This window comes from Mirounga leonina, unplaced genomic scaffold (genome assembly GCF_011800145.1).
Source record: "Mirounga leonina isolate KUSES-001 unplaced genomic scaffold, KU_Mleo_1.0 Mir_173, whole genome shotgun sequence".
NCBI classification, from domain to species: Eukaryota; Metazoa; Chordata; class Mammalia; order Carnivora; family Phocidae; genus Mirounga; species Mirounga leonina.
In genome coordinates, this window is record NW_023270447.1 from 11,032,355 (window position 1) to 11,048,094 (window position 15,740).

At 40.3% G+C, this 15,740-nt stretch overlaps 2 protein-coding genes across 4 annotated transcripts in view; one reads left to right on the forward strand and one right to left on the reverse strand.

The window, feature by feature from the left end:
- Positions 1-650, reverse strand: part of AGL (amylo-alpha-1, 6-glucosidase, 4-alpha-glucanotransferase) — a 79,130-nt gene extending 78,480 nt beyond the window's left edge. The window contains exon 1 of one of the 3 annotated variants that reach the window (XM_035017944.1): positions 546-650. The gene's annotated coding sequence lies outside the window, so the exon portion shown is untranslated. The other 2 variants (XM_035017946.1, XM_035017943.1) reach the window with 2 other exon arrangements.
- LOC118020398 lies at positions 111-4,637 on the forward strand. Its single transcript, XM_035020282.1, has 4 exons — positions 111-134; positions 436-993; positions 4,102-4,140; positions 4,632-4,637. Exons 1-4 carry the CDS (start codon positions 111-113, stop codon positions 4,635-4,637), a joined length of 627 nt encoding a protein of 208 aa, XP_034876173.1.
- Positions 4,638-15,740: the final 11,103 nt, after the last annotated feature.

Sequence of the window (15,740 nt, forward strand, 5' to 3'; positions counted from 1 at the left end):
AAACAAAAAGGAATTAAGATAAAGAAAATAACTATTACCTTAAATTCTTTAAGGCTGACAGCCGCACTTACATGTTCTAAATGTGTTTTAACCCTAGCAGAGCAAAGAGAATGAATTTTAGAAGACCTGAGAAGGCAAATTAATAGTTTCCTCCCTTCGAGCACAATAGGACCAAAGCAAAAACTATTGTGTTATAGATTCTTAAAATTAAAACAAAAAACAAACAAAACTAAATTATTCTCAGAGAAAAGCAATACGTTTTGGAAAGCCTGGATTTGGGCCGGGGGGAAATTTCCCGGTCCCAAGCCAAAAGGCTTTGAAGACTACAAATGGCACTTCTGCTTACAAGAGATTAGTCTGCTCAAAGATAACAGGTGGGAGAGCTCCCCATTCCCAAATTCGGGTTGGAAGCCACCAATGGGGAGATGAGAACAGAGGGAAGCAGATGTCGCCCCTGGAATAGCTGCTGCAGACACAGGATGGACAGACCGAGCTATAGATAGAACACATTTCCCAGAGAGGCCAGCGGCATTCCTAGCACTTACACTGAGCAAGTTATACGTGCGGCTTCTGGGACACTGCAGGACCCGCGACTCCGGGGTTGGAGTCGGGGGAGGAGACGTGAGGGAAAGCAAAAGGGGAAAGGCAGGCTGCCCGGGCGCAAAAGGCAGCCCCCGACGAGGAGGGCCGGGCGCCGTGAAGGGCAAAGGGCGGGGCGGCCGCAGCGGGGCCAGGGCCGAGGCCGCCGTGCGAACGGCAGAAAGCTTCTCCGTGACTCCGCCTCGCGCTGCTCCGCGAGGAGACCCTCGACCCCACCTGGCCTCGAGTGCACACGCCAGGGTGGAGCTGTCAGGTCCCCTCGCCCACTTCCGGGCGGCTCTGCGCCGGCTCGCCGCGTCCGCTAGTCTCGCGAGACTGTGGTCAGCGGGGCCGGGGTCGGGAGGCGGTAGCGGCCGAAGCTGCGAGCTGCTTTTTTTTCTCGCTGCTGTGGAGGTGCGAGGTCCGGGTTGTGCACCTGCTTTATCAGCCCGTGAGCTCCTGTTTGCACATTAAAATGTTGCGGTAGAAGGCTGCCACTAAGTTGAGCTGCACAACAGGGTCGTTTTGCGGAACAGCTGAATGGTGGGAGGCAAGCGACCTGGCTTCTAGTGCTTCTTCTACCACGAAGTGTTTTGTGTCTTTGCTTTGATTTTTTTAAAATTTAAAATATCTATTTATTGTTATATATATATATATTTTAAATTTTATTTATTTATTTGAGAGAGAGAGAGAGCACATGAGGGGGGAGGGTCAGAGGACGAAGCAGACTCCCTGCCGAGCAGGGAGCCCGATGCGGGACTCGATCCCGGGACTCCAGGATCATGACCTGAGCCGAAGGCAGTCGCTTAACCGACTGAGCCACCCAGGCACCCTATTGTTATATTTTTTTATGTGACCTAAGTTTGTGGCCCCAGTTCTCTGAATCTTGATTTCCCCATGTCTAAAATAAGGGGACTGTGTACAATCTCTGACATTCCATCCATGTGTCTACCAACTCTAGTCCTAACACAGGGCGCATCTTGAATGCAGAGATGGAACTACTAGGTAGGTGAAGTGTGGCCAGTTTACAAACAATTGAGGGTGCAAATACCACTTGTACAACGTGGTTGTATCTCATGTACACTGCATAGACCTGAAGGTTGTATGGGGTTAAGGATAAGGAGGGCACCTGTGGAGATGAGCACTGGGTGTTATACTCAACTAATGAATCGTTGAACACTACATCCAAAACAAATGATGTACTATATGCTGGCTAATTGAACATAATTAAAAAAATAAGACAGAAGAGCACTTGTTATACAATATGGGCTCAATAAATATAACTACAATTCCTTAAAAAAAAAAAAAGGATCTACAGACCTGTACCCCTGAAACAAGTAATATATGTTTTTTAAAAAAAGGATTTATACTGGCTATCGCTGTACATATTTTAGGCCAGAAATTTAGGATGTGGTACAGATGCCTATGGAGATTTAATGCCTGGGGAAAAGAAAACCCCTCTTGTAGAGCACTTTGAGGACACCTAAGGATCATGAGAAAACGGACAAAAGATTTGGAGTGTGGAGAAAAATCTTGCTTCCCTTATTGTGGAAATACTGTAGGTCCAAAAACAATAATGGTTTAAAAACTGAAGATCCTGAAATGTTTGTTTCAGATTTCTGAGAATGGCTAGTTGCAAGTGGTCCAAAACTGAGTTTGGGAATATGTAGTTCACTTATTCATTCAACTAGTATTTTTTGAGCACCTAGGATTTGCCAGGCATGGAAGTGAAACAAATTCACTGCCCTCATGGAACGCCTACATTTTATTTGTGGGAGACAGATAAACAAATTAAGTAAGTAAATTATATAAGATAATGAAAGGTTGTAAGAATAAAAAGAAGTGGGAAGTGGAAGTGTGGAAGAGTCAGGAGAGGGATGTTTGCAATTGTAAATACAATAGTCAGTGAAGGACTTGGTGGTAAATTGACATTTGATCCCAATCAGAGTAAGAGGAAGGAGGATATCCAGGGTAGAGGGTTACACACAGAGGTACAGAAGTGGAAAGGCCATGAGGTCTAGGAGCATATTTGGTGGATTCAAGGAGGCCACCAAAGCTGAGAAGAGAGTGGTAAGAAATTAGGACAGATAATGGAGTGGGCTTGGCAGCCAGATCTTATAAGGCTTTGTAGGCTATGGCAAGGATTTGGGCTTTTAATCAGGGCAAAAGAAACATTGGAGGATTTTGAACACAGGAGTGGCATAATCTGGTAGACCTTCTAAAAGGATTACTCTGCAACTTTATAGTTGAGACATGCTAGAAGTGTAAAATAGCTAAATAAGCTGGAGGGTGTGGTGACGAAGGAAGCAAGATCAGTTATTTCAGTTAACCAAGAGATACTGGTGTGTGTGTGTGTGTGTGAGAGAGAGAGAGAGAGAGAGAGAAAGAAAAGAAGGTATAGTAGTAAAGGTGGTAAGAAGTTTTGAATTATGGATCTATTTTGAAAGTAGAGCTTATACTGATGGATAGAAAGGAGTCATGGATGATTCTAAGATTTTTAGCTTGAGCAATCAGAAGATTACTGTCCAATAGAAATACATGAAAAAAAAAAAAAAGAAAAGAAATATGTGCCACATAGGTAAAAAAATCTTTTTTTTTTTTTTTAAAGATTTTATTTATTTATTTGACAGAGAGACACAGCGAGAGAGGGAACACAAGCAGTGGGAGCAGGAGAGGGAGAAGCAGGTTTCCTGCCCAGCAGGGAGCCCGATGTGGGGCTCGATCCCAGAACCCTGGGATCATGACCTGAGCTGAAGGCAGACGCTTAACGACTGAGCCACCCAGGCGCCCCGGTAAAAAAAAATCTTTCAAGTAGCATCAAAAAAGTAAAAAGAAACAGGTGAAATTAATTTTAAAGATTTTATTTATTTATTTGACAGAAAGAGACATAGCAAGAGAAGAAACACAAGCAAGGGGAATGAGAGAGGGAGAAGCAGGCTTCCTGCTGAGCAGGGCGCCCCATGCACAGCTTGATCCCAGGCCCCTGGGATCATGACCTGAGCTGAAGGCACCCCAGGTGAAATTAATTTTAATAATATATTTGATTTAACTCAGTATATCTTAAACATTATTTAAACATGCAATCAATATAAAATGTTACTGAGATATTTTAGGTTCTTTTTTCCTGCTAAGTCTTCAAAATTTGGTGTGTATTTTACACTTCAGCATGTCTCAATTATGATAGATACATTTCAAGCACTCCATAGCTTTGTGGCTAGTGGCTAGTGGCTACCATTTGGACAGTGCAGAAGAAGCTACCATTTAATGAGAGAGGAAGAAAAGGGAAGGAACAGAATTGGAGGATGAAATTCAGGAGTTTGGTTGTAGACTATCAGTAACCAAGTGAAGATAACTATTCATTTGTTTGACATGACTGTCAAATAGCCAAGTGGAGATACTGAATGATCACTCGTAGCCCTGGTCTCTACAGTAGTGTTTTTCAAATTGTAAGTCATAACCCATTGAGGGTTGTAAAAGTAATTTGTTAGTTGCAACCAATGATTTTTATTTTTTTTTTTAAAGATTTTTATTTATTATTTGTCAGAGAGAGTGCGTGGCAACGCAAGCCCAAGCAGGGGGAGCGGCGGGCAGAGGGAGAAGCAGGCTCCCTGCTGAGCAAGGAGCCCGATGACGGGACTCGATCCCAGGACCCTGGGATCACAACCTGAGCCAAAGGCAGACGCTTAACCGACTGATCCACCCAGGCACTCCAGCCAAAGGCAGACACTTAACCGACTGAGCTACCCAGGCGTCCCTGCAACCAACGATTTTTAAAATAAAATAGGAAAGAGCTGAATGCACTGTACCTGGTAAGACTATTATTTCTAAAAACTTCTGTTTCTATTATTTTTTGTTGTACTGGGTCATGTAATCCTCCAAGGGGTCATGGTCAAACATGTTTGAGAGCCACTGCTCTAGGGTGTATGCTGTAGAAAAGCATAATAATTCATGATTATGAAATGTGCCTGGTTTTCAACCCAGCTCTGCCCCTAACTCGCTGTGAAGCTTTGGAAAATACTCAACCTTTTTGTGCTTTGGTTTTTACCAAATAGGGATAAACATAGAAGCTACTATTAATTTCTTTTATTCTTTTTTTGAGATTTTATTTATTCATTTGACAGAGAGAGAGAGAGAGGGAACACAAGCAGGGGGAGTGGGAGAGGGAGAGGGAGAAACAGGCCTCCTGCAGAGCAGAGAGCCCGATGTGGGGCTCGATCCCAGGATCCTGGGATCATGACCTGAGCCGAAGGCCGACTCTTAACAACTGAGCCACCCAGGTGCCCCTAGAAGCTACTATTAATTGAATGGGGTCTTAGAACTGTGCCTGAGACGTACTAAGTACTGTGGAAGTACAAATATTAGAGTGGGACCCTAACTGATGTGAAACACAGTTCATGTTCATGTTTGTCTTCAGGCTCTCCTACCCATACCCCCTTCCACTTTCAGTCTATCCCATGACCCTCTCATTGCACTGCCCTCCTGTTCATCACTCTTCTCCAGAGCTCCAAAATTAGCCTTTCTTGCTGTCCCTCCGCCAGCAAAACTGTCACGTTAGTGCCCAATATTTTAGCTAGAAATAAGGAGTAAAACAGACTGACGAAATGAATTCCTTTAGTGGGGAATTATTCTTATACAAATGCTTGAATTTTAAAAGATCTGTCAATCCAAATGATCTTAATTTTGGAAATTTCATATTGTGAAAGGAAGTGAGGAATGTTAAGTAATGAAAACACCACGATTCAATGTGACGTGTCTCCAAGATGACATTTACAAGCCACATAGTGCCCTTTTTAAAAAAGTCACACTAGTGTGCTATTTGTGACGTTCTTGGAATGCCAGTGAATTTGCTGTCTAGGGCTACAGTGGTGCCATGTGCTGTCTTCATTTTGGCAAACATTTGTCATGAGCCTGTCCTGTGCATAACAGTGATCTATATATACACAATAATCTCATGCTGGAGTTGTCAGGAGAAGAATCTCCTTGAGGAACATCTGATGGATAATCTCAGCTATTTGGCAGTGACTCTAGGGTTTTCTAAAACATTGATATTAATGTATTTGGGGAGTGGGAGAAGGGCTATAGTCAGAAGGGTCAGAAAACACTACAGTGTTTCTTAAGGTCTGTGTATGTGTGTGTCTGTTTTTGGAAAGGAAAGGAGTTATTTGGGGTATTATGTATAGTTCATAGTCCCAATCCTGTGATAATTTGGGTCTGAAGTGGACAAGTCTGCCTCATTTAGTTTTTATATCCATCAGCATTTTTGGTGTATTTTATTTTGTAGCAATAATATACTGATATTGTTAATAATATTATTTTGTAAAATTTGGAATTGTGTTTCCAAAATCTCTTCTAAATTGAACAATTTATTCTGCACTTTTTTGAAATATCCAGATTTAGCCAGTGAAGAGAAGGGGAGATAGGAAAGGAAATAGAGTTGACGTCAGACAAGTAGAAGGACCTAATATAATGACAGAGATATGGAAACCAGAGAGAGATTTTTTGAAAAGGGGTCGTACAATATAAAGAAAATGGACTTTGGAAACAAACCAGAGATTAGTTTTATTCTCTCTGAATTACAGTTGATTCATCTGTAAAATGAAGAGAATAACACTTCACTTGGAGGATCATTATGAAGATTAGATGAAATAATGAAAGCATTTATCAAAAATCAGGCTTTTAATAAGTGATAGTTTAAAAAGAGAAGGGCTGATGGCTAGTTGTCTTTGCTGGGTGAGGATGGCAGTTAGACAAAGCAGATGAAGAAGAGGCTCCCAGAGCATGGGAATCAAAAGACATAATCAAAAGGTATCTTACTCAGTGAAGAGGGAGTATAAAAGTGAGTTCATAGAGTGAAGTCAGAGCCCAAGGTTTTAGCCTAAATTATAGAAAACAGAGGAAGGACGTTAAGAATGAAGTAAGGTTTAGTTGCTGTGCAATTAATATTTGTTAGAAAAATTATAGAGATGCACATATATAGAGGTAAAGATAGTTGTATTTTATTTATTTTTATTATTTATTTACTTTTTTAAAGTGATTACATACAACTCTTTTTTTTTTTTAAAGATTTTATTTATTTATCAGAGAGAGAGAGCACAAGCGGGGGAGTGGCAGGCAGAGGGAGAAGCAGGCTCTCCACTGAGCAAGGAGCCTGATGCGGGACTCAATCCCAGGACCCCGGGATCGTGACCTGAGCCTGAGGCAGACACTTAACCAATTGAGCCACAACTGAGCCCTGATGTTTTTATTAAAAAACAAAAAAATAACTGTCAAAACTTGGGCTCTTAGAGCTTGCATAGGAAAAGTCATTTAAAAAGTCTTAAGCATCAGGGTGCCTGGGTGACTCAGTTGGTTAAGTGTCTCCCTTTGGTTCAGGTCATGATTCCAGGGTCCTGGGATGGAGCCTAGCATGGGCCTCCGTGCTCAGTGGGGGGGTCTGCTTCCCCCCCTTCCCTCTGCCCCTCCCCTCGCTCGCTCTCTCTGTCTCTCAAATAAATAAATGAATAAGTCTTTTAAAAAAGTCCTAAGCATTGATATAACAAATAAACCAAAAACAGTGTATGGAATGCTTGGAAACCATGATAGGAAGAAACTCGAGATGGTTTTTTAATGGTGATATTTTCTTTTTTCTAACGATAGGTCTTATAAAATGTTCTTTGGCCCCAAATTTAAAGCTAAATCATTTTACCCTTGCAAATAAATTTAACTTCCTTTTGAAATCCTGACTCCAGAGTTTCCCTGTAGAAAGGTTTAGAGTTGGCAGTCTGGTTGGGGAGAAAGGACAAGAGAAGGAGGGCTTGAGCTGATTTTCTATATTTGTAAGGACTACTTCAGCTGCATATGACAAAACAAAACAAAACAAAACAAAACAAAGCAACAGTGGCTTAAACAAGAGATAAATTTGTTTATCACATAAAACTTTAGAGGTGAGCAATTCAAAGCTGGTGTGGCAGCTCTGTAAAGTCATCAGGAAGCCAGGCTCTCTCCAGCTCACAGCTTCCTCCCTCTTATTATGTGGACCTTGTCATAGTACAAGAAGGCTACCAGAGCTCCAGCTATCATATCCAAGTTCGGGCAACATGATGGAGGAAGAGGAAAAGAAGGATGCACCTCCTCCCTTTAAGTATTCCTGGAAATACCAGACAGCATATCTGTTTCTATCTCATTCACCAAAACTTGGTCAGCTGCATCTAGGCAGCGGTGAGACTAGTCCAAACCCAGGTTTTGTTATTAAGGAAAGAGAGAATGAATAAGTAGTGTCTGTTACAGTTTGCATGTACTTTTTTATTTTAATTGTTTTCAAAGCGATACAGTTTGGAGCAGGAGGATGGAAGGTTCAGGGGGAATGTCTCCAAGAAAAAAAATGGGGAGGGGGCACCTGGCTGGCTCAGTTGGTAGAGTGTGTAACCCTTGATCTTGGGATTGTGAGGTTTTTTTTTTTTTAAGATTTTATTTATTCATTTGAGACACAGAGATACATACAGAGAAAGAGAGCGCCTGAGCAGGGGGAGCGGCAGAGAGAGAGGGAGAAGCAGGCTCCCCGCTGAGTCAGGAGCCCAATGTGGGGCTCGATTCCAGGACCCTGGGATCATGACCTGAGCAGAAAGCAGACCCTTAGCCATCTCAGCCACCCAGGCACCCCAGGGTTGTGAGTTTGAGCCCCACATGTGGCATAGAGATTGCTTAAAAAAAGAAAAGAAAAGGACAGAGAAAAGAAAAGAAAAAAGATGGAGCTGATTGTTTAGTGTGCTTGGCCACACTGAGAGATGTTTCACAAAAACCTTAGTTTTCTGTCAGAAAGCTTGGGGGTGATGAAGCAAACAAACTTGCCAAAAAAATTTAAAAAGTCCAGTTGGAGACTGCAGTTATAGATCTGTCAGCCAAATGAGCTTGCTACAACTAAACTCCAGAACCAGACAACTTACTCTCCCCATCACGGACGGATTGGGGAAATCATGCTCACTGCATGTTTATTCCCCAGAAAGAAGGACAGAGGTGAGCCAAGCTGACCAGTTATTTTTCCCAAATTTACCAACTAGGTAAATCACTCCCCCTCCCCAGGAATGGAGTGAGTTAACTAGAGCAAAGAGAAGCCAAAGGTTTGTTTAGAGAGGCTCTTTCTTTAAAAAAAATAGAATTAGGGAAAAACATTCATCTTCAGACATTATGCAAGTCCCTTAACCTCTTTTGTGCTCTACTTCCTAAGCTGTAATTTATTTTTCAAGTATATGTAAAAATAAAATGTCTGAAATGTTTCAAAAATTAATATATACCCTATAAATAGTTAATAACAGTTAATATTTAATGAACATCTAAGAGATGCCAGGCAGTGTTCTAAGCCCATTACGCGTACTAACTCAATTCCCAAAACAATATTATTATTACCCCTAATTTAAAGATATGGAAACTGAGTGCCCAAGCTTAAGTAACTTGTTTAAGGTCACATAGCGGTCAAGTGGAAGAATGTGATTTCAACTGCATTCTCAGTGATTCTGTTCAGTAAACTCTAAATCTGAGGGCACTGATGTTATTCCCATGGCGTGGAAATCAATAAAGGTTTTATAAATTGAATTTGGATGTTGCTGACTTTATATATGGCTTTGTCAACAGTGCGTTTGTTTTCTTTTAGGAATATTCTAGCTAATCTAATAGTCATCTCAGGACAGCTCCTTCAGGAAATCTTTCCCACCTTGCCCTTCCCACCATGGGTCTGGGTTAGGTGTGCCTCCTTCATGTCCTCTATTGTATGATATATGATATCATGTTAAATGAGGACTGTTTTTTTCTTTTTTTTTTTTTAAAGATTTTATTTATTTATTTGACAGAGAGAGACAACGCGAGAGAAGGAACGCAAGGGGAGTGGGAGAGGGAGAAGCAGGCTTTCCGCTGAGTGGGGAGCCTGGCGCAGGGCTTGATCCCAGGACCCTGGGATCATGACCTGAGCCGAAGGCAGACACGCTTAACGACTGAGCAACCCAGGCACCCCGATGACTGTCTTTTTCTTTTCTCCCTTTCTCACTAGAATTTTTGAGGCAGGGATTGTGTTTTCTGTCTCTGGACGGTAGAGTTGTAAAATTATTTGCACTTTTTAGATATACAAGAAAACTATAGTTTCTTCTTTCAAAATAATTTAAATAAGCCCTCTATTTTAGAATAGTTTGAGTTAAAAAAAATAGTTGCAGAGGGTATAGAGAGATCCCCATTTCTTCAAGCCCAGGTTCACCTATTGTTAACATCTTACAATAATAGTATGATGCATTTGTTACAATTAGTGAACTGAAATTGACACATTATTATAGTCCACAGTTTATTCAGATTTCCTCAGTTTTTACCTACTATCCTTTTTCTGTTCTGGGTTCCCATCAGGATACCACATTACTTTTAGTTGTCATGTTTCCTTAAACTGCTTTTGGCTGTGACGGTTTCTTAGATTTTCCTTTTTTATTTTTATTTAATTAATTAATTTTTAGATTTTTTTATATATTTATTTGAGAGAGAGAGAGAGCATGAGTGGAGGGGAATAGGGGCAGAGGTAGAGGGAGAAGCAGACTCCCCACTGAGCAGGGAGCCCGATGTGGGGCTTGATCCCAGGACCCTGAGATCATGACCTAAGCCGAAGGCAAACGCTTAACTGACTGAGCAACCAGGCGCCCCAGACTTATCTTTAAAAAAAAAAAGGAGTTTTATTGTTATGTAATTGATATATACCATTGTGTAAGTTCAAGATGTACAGTGTGTTGATTTGATACATTTATATATTGCAAATATGATTACCACTGTAGAGTTAGCTAACACCGTGCCACATCACATAATTATTTCTTTTTGGGGAGGAAAACCTTAAGACCTAGTCTCTTAGCAGGACCTAGTCTCTTTGAAGTTTATAACACAGTATTGTCTATAACCACTATGCTGTACAATAGATCTCCAGGATTTATTTATCTACTGGTTATAAGTTTGTAACCTTAAACAACATCTCCCTAGTTCCCCCATCCCCAGCCCCAATACATACTATATCTTTTTTATCCATTCATCCACTGACGGACACTTAGGTTGTTGCATATATATTTTATTCTTAAAAACTGCTCTCATCTCCTTTACTGCTCCTCAACTGCTAGATAGGCATGGGAAAACAAAAGTAATTTTAGTCTAGTCTATTTTAAAACTAAATCTAGGGGCACCTGGGTGGCTCAGTTGTTAAGCATCTGCCTTCGGCTCAGGTCATGATCCCAGGGTCCTGGGATCCTGTCCCGCATCGGGCTCCCTGCTCGGCGGGAAGCCTGCTTCCCTCTCCCACTCCCCCTGCTTCTCCCTCTCCCACTCCCCCTGCTTGTGTTCCCTCTCTCGCTGTGTCTGTCAAATAAAACAAACAAACAAACAAGGTTAAATAATCTCTTTAGGGAAGGCTGGGTGGCTTAGTCGTTAAGCGTCTGCTTTGGGCTCAGGTCATGATCCTGGAGTCCTGGGACAGAGCCCCACATCGGGCTCCCTGTTCAGCGGGAAGCCTCCTTCTCCTTCTTCCACTCCCCCTGCTTGTGTTCCTGCTCTCGTTATCTCTCTCTGTGTCAAATATATAAATAGGATCTTTAAAAAAAAAAAAAAATCTCTTTAACTCTGTTTCTATGAAATAATTGTTTTATTGTTTCCATCCCCATTCCTCTCCTTACTTATAAATTGTGTCTGGCACACAGAATAGGATCTTACATGAAATCATTGCATTGGAGGAGTTGAACTCTGTGACCTTGAACTGGGCATTGTGCAGGGGCTGATGTTACCTAAAGTACATCTGTATAATCCTGTTCCTGGTTATCCTGTTGACAAAGGCTACTGATGTCTATAGCTGGTAACTTCCTGGTCATTCTTTCTTGGCTTGGTCAGAGCCTAGAAGCCCTCCCTGCTGCCTCAGACTTCCTTGATGTCCTACTTTCACTGAAGACCCCTCTGAGTATCTGAAGTGTTCTCAGCCTGGTCCAAGGCACAAGATATCCATTTCATAAGACTTTGCTGGAGCCACCTCACCTCTGCCATGATGGATCCATGTAATATGTGCTGGGGATGAAAACTAGGTCCCGTCTGTAACTGATGTCCTTGCTTTACCCTTCTAATCATGCTGGGACTCCCCTTTTTGGACCTCTGCCCTACTTTTTTTTTTTTGCCTAGCATAGCACTCTTCACCCAGAGTTCAAAACAGAGCAGAACAAAAAGTCCTCTGTGCATTTGACAAATACTGTACCTACTGTGTGCTAAGCACTGTTCTAGACACTGGAGGTACAGTAATGAACAAAGCAGACATGAATCCTTGACTATCTGGAGTTTATTTTCGAAAAATGCCCTGAACCTCTCTGGCTTGTTTCCATTAGGACACATCAAACTGTTTCTCTCACCTCCCTCTCTCTTTAGATGGTCTCATTTTCACAATTACCAAACCCAGAAGGAATGGATTTCCCTTTTTTTTTTCCTGCTAGGAGCTACCTCATTAGTCCCCACCTCTAATATGTTAAATGAGAGATAAAAGAACTTAGGGGGACTCCTGGGTGGCTCAGTCAGTTAAGCATCTGCCTTCAGCTCAGGTCCTGATCCCAGGGTCCTGGGATGGAGTCCTGCATCAGGCTCCTTGCTCAGTGGGGAGTCTGCTTCTTCCTCTGCCTGCTGCTCCCTCTGCTTGTGCTCTCTCTCTCTCTGTCTCTGATAAATAAATCTTTAAAAAATAACTTAGAAAATTTTTCTCTATCAAAAATGCCTATAGTCTTGCAGCAGAATCATGTTTTGAATGTCAGGTGTTTAATATTAGCTTGTCTTTTTCTTTGCATTAATTCTTTAACAATCCAAGTCCCCTACTGAGGCAGATGGGTGTCTTAGGCCTAATGGCAGAAAGTCTTGTATGTTGCAAAGGCAAATGAGAAAGGCACACTGATATCTTTAATTAATTCAAAATGGATCAAAGACTTAAAATGTAAAACTAAATGACTATAAATATGTATATATATAATCTATAAATATAGTTTATAGCGCTGTAACTACAGAACTATATAAGTCTTAGAAGAAAACTTAGGGCAAAATTCATGATACTGGATTTGGAAATGATTTCTTGGATATGACATAAAAGGCATGGACAATAACAAAAATAAGCATATTGCACTTCATGAAAATTAAAAACTCTTGTGCAAGAAAGGACGCAATCAAGAGAATGAAAATTCAGCCCATGGAATGGGAGAAAATCCTTGCATATCCATATCCAATAAAGGATTAATATACAGAATATATGGGGGAACTCAACAACAAAAAAACAAACAAATCAATTCAAAAATTGGCAAAGGACTCGAATAAACAATTCTCTGAAGAAGATATACAAATGGTCAAGAAGCACATGAAAAGATGTTCAATATCACTAATCATTAGGAAAATGCAAATCAAAACCGCTGTGAGATACCACCTCATACCCACAGATGGCTACTGTAAGAAAGAAAGAAAGGTTTTCTACTGTAAGATAATATAATCTGTGAACAGAGATAATTTTACTTCCTTTTAAATTTGGATGCCCTTTCTTTTTTTTTTTTTTTTTCATAATTGCTCTGGCTAGGACTTCTAGTACTATATATATATTTTTTTTAATTTTATTTATTCATTTAAGACACAGAGATACAGAGAGAGAGAGAGAGAGCATGAGCAGGGGGAGCAGCAGAGGGAGAGGGAGAAGCAGGCTCCCCTCTGAGCCAGGAGCCCTATGGGGGCTCGATTCCAGGACCCTGGGATCAGGACCTGAGCTGAAGGCAGACGCTTAACCATCTGAGCCACCCAGGCGCCCTCTAGTACTATATTTAATAGAAGTGGTGAAAATGGGCACTTTGCCTGTTGTTCTTCATCTTAGAGGAAAAACTTTCAGGCTTTCACCATTGAGCATAATGTTTGCTGTGGATTTTCCCAAACAAAGCTTTTATTTGTTAAGGTAGTTTCTTTTTTTTTTTTAATTTAATTTAATTTTATTTAAATTCAGTTAATTAACATATAATGTATTATTAGTTTCAGAGGTAGAGTTGAGTGATTCATTAGTCCTATATAACACCCAGTGCTCATTACATCACGTGCCTTCCTTAATGCCCATTACCCAGTTACCCCATCCCCCCACCTAGCTCCCCTCCAGCAACCCTGTTTGTTTCCCATAGTTAAGAGTCTCTTATGATTTGTCTCCCTCTCTGATTTTGTCTTATTTTATTCTCTCCTCTCTTCCCCTATGATTCCCTGTTTTATTTCTTAAATTCCACATACGAGTGTTGAGTGTTGTTTCATAAAAAGGGGTTAAGTTTTGCCAAAAGTTTTTTTCTGCACCTATTGAGATGATATTTTATTTCTTTTTAAAAACATGCATCCCCCCCAAAAAATAAAAACATTCATTTCCTTTTCCTTTTGAAATGTCACAGGGTTTGAATTTGTTGTATCTCATATGATAAGCCCATAGCTAGCATGGAGCTAACAATGTTGCATTTAATGTCTTTTCAAAAGTAGTACTCTTCTTATTAATTTTGATTAGGTTTTTCAGTTTTCTCAGACATGAATAGGAGTTTACTTGATAGCTGGTTTTGTGGGTCTTTTGCCCAACTCAAAAGGGTGGAAAACAAACCAACCTCTTAAAATAAAGCTTTCAAAAATGGAAGAATGCATTCGTTATCCTGACAATAACAATTATAGGTCCATCTCTCCTACCAGAGGGGAGGGTGGAAAGTATCTTTTCTCCTAACTCTCAGTGCCTAGAACTGGAGATTGTTACCTGTGGTAAATAACAAACTCTTCATAAAATATCCTGGGAGGGAATCAAAGAACAATGGTGTATTCCTTGCCCTTTCTCCCTCTCCTTTCTCCAAGAGAGATTGCGTCAAACTCAGTAACTTTCATGTAGTTAATCTACTGTGAAGTATAAGTATGAAAGTATCCAAGTTCTGCAAATAGTGCAAAAGTGAGCAGTGTGCCATTTGAATCAGTATCGTTGAATTGAAATATTTAGATTTGGTATTAAGAGAGAACTGTACTCTTTTTGTCACGTCATTATTGATTGCCTTTTCATTTTAAAGCTATATAGACTCCTGCATTATTCAGTTCTCAAAAGTTAAGTTGATAGACTATCTAAGGGTTGATGGCCAAACAGTAATATAAAGTCAGAGTTGGCAAATAGAGGCATTTCGACTAACCCATCAAAGTAGGTCTTTATTAAATACAGAGCATCACATTAGTACACTGGTAAAAAATAAAATTAGGTGAAGTATAATCTACAAGTGATACCTGCTATATAGATTCTCAGTTTGATGACCAACACAACTGAATTTACCAGAACAGTTGACTGAAGTCTTTCACTGCCAATCAAGTAAACTCGGAGGAAAGGTCAACAGTATAAGACAAAGGGCAGTCTATTTTTACTGCCTAAGGGTTTAAAAAAAGCCCTCTTCTTGATTTACAGTGACTGTCGGAATCATTTTCCTGCTTACACGGTGATTAAAGGGGTTGTATATCATGAATGCAGCATAGTGGATAATCAGCAAAACTTTAAGGTTAAATTAAATTAATCAGCACTTTGGATTAATTTACATGGGCATAGATTACATGTCCTGTTGAGACAAATGATCGCTTCTTTGAAAAATACTAATAAGCTTTCATTTTCTTTTTTTTTTTAAGTATTTTTTTTGGGAAGAATTTATTTAGAGATTCAAACATAGTAATGTTTTAAAAATATATTTGACAATAATAGTATTTTTGAAGTATAAATATATGTAATGTGTACTAAATTTAGAACAGATTCAGTATGTTAGTCTGAACTGATTTTGCGAATCATGACATATTCATTTAATATATTCTCTGGGATCCATCTTGGCATGTCTTTCTCTCCTTCCTAGGGCTTATTGATTCTTTGATATTTTAAAATAAATTTTTTAAAAATTATTTATTTATTTATTTATTCATGAAAGTCAGAGAGAGAGAGAGAGGCAGAGGCAGAGGGAGAGAAGCAGGCTCCCCGCCTAGCAGGGAGCCCGATGCGGGACTCGATCCCAGGACCCTGGGATCATGACCTGAGCTGAAGGCAGACGCTTAACCATCTGAGCCACCCAGGTGCCCCTTAAAATAAATTTTTAAAAAGGAATGAAAACGAGGTGATTTCTAATTCCTTCATGTTATATCTT

Bases quoted from the DNA above. Each gene is read 5' to 3' on its own strand.
- LOC118020398 (XM_035020282.1), top strand. From the start codon at position 111: ATGAATTTTAGAAGACCTGAGAAG. The intron at 135-435 runs GCAAATTAATAG...AGATGAGAACAG, and splicing joins ATTTTAGAAGACCTGAGAAG to AGGGAAGCAGATGTCGCCCC. The intron at 994-4,101 runs GTGCGAGGTCCG...TTTTTTTTAAAG, and splicing joins TTTTTCTCGCTGCTGTGGAG to ATTTTTATTTATTATTTGTC.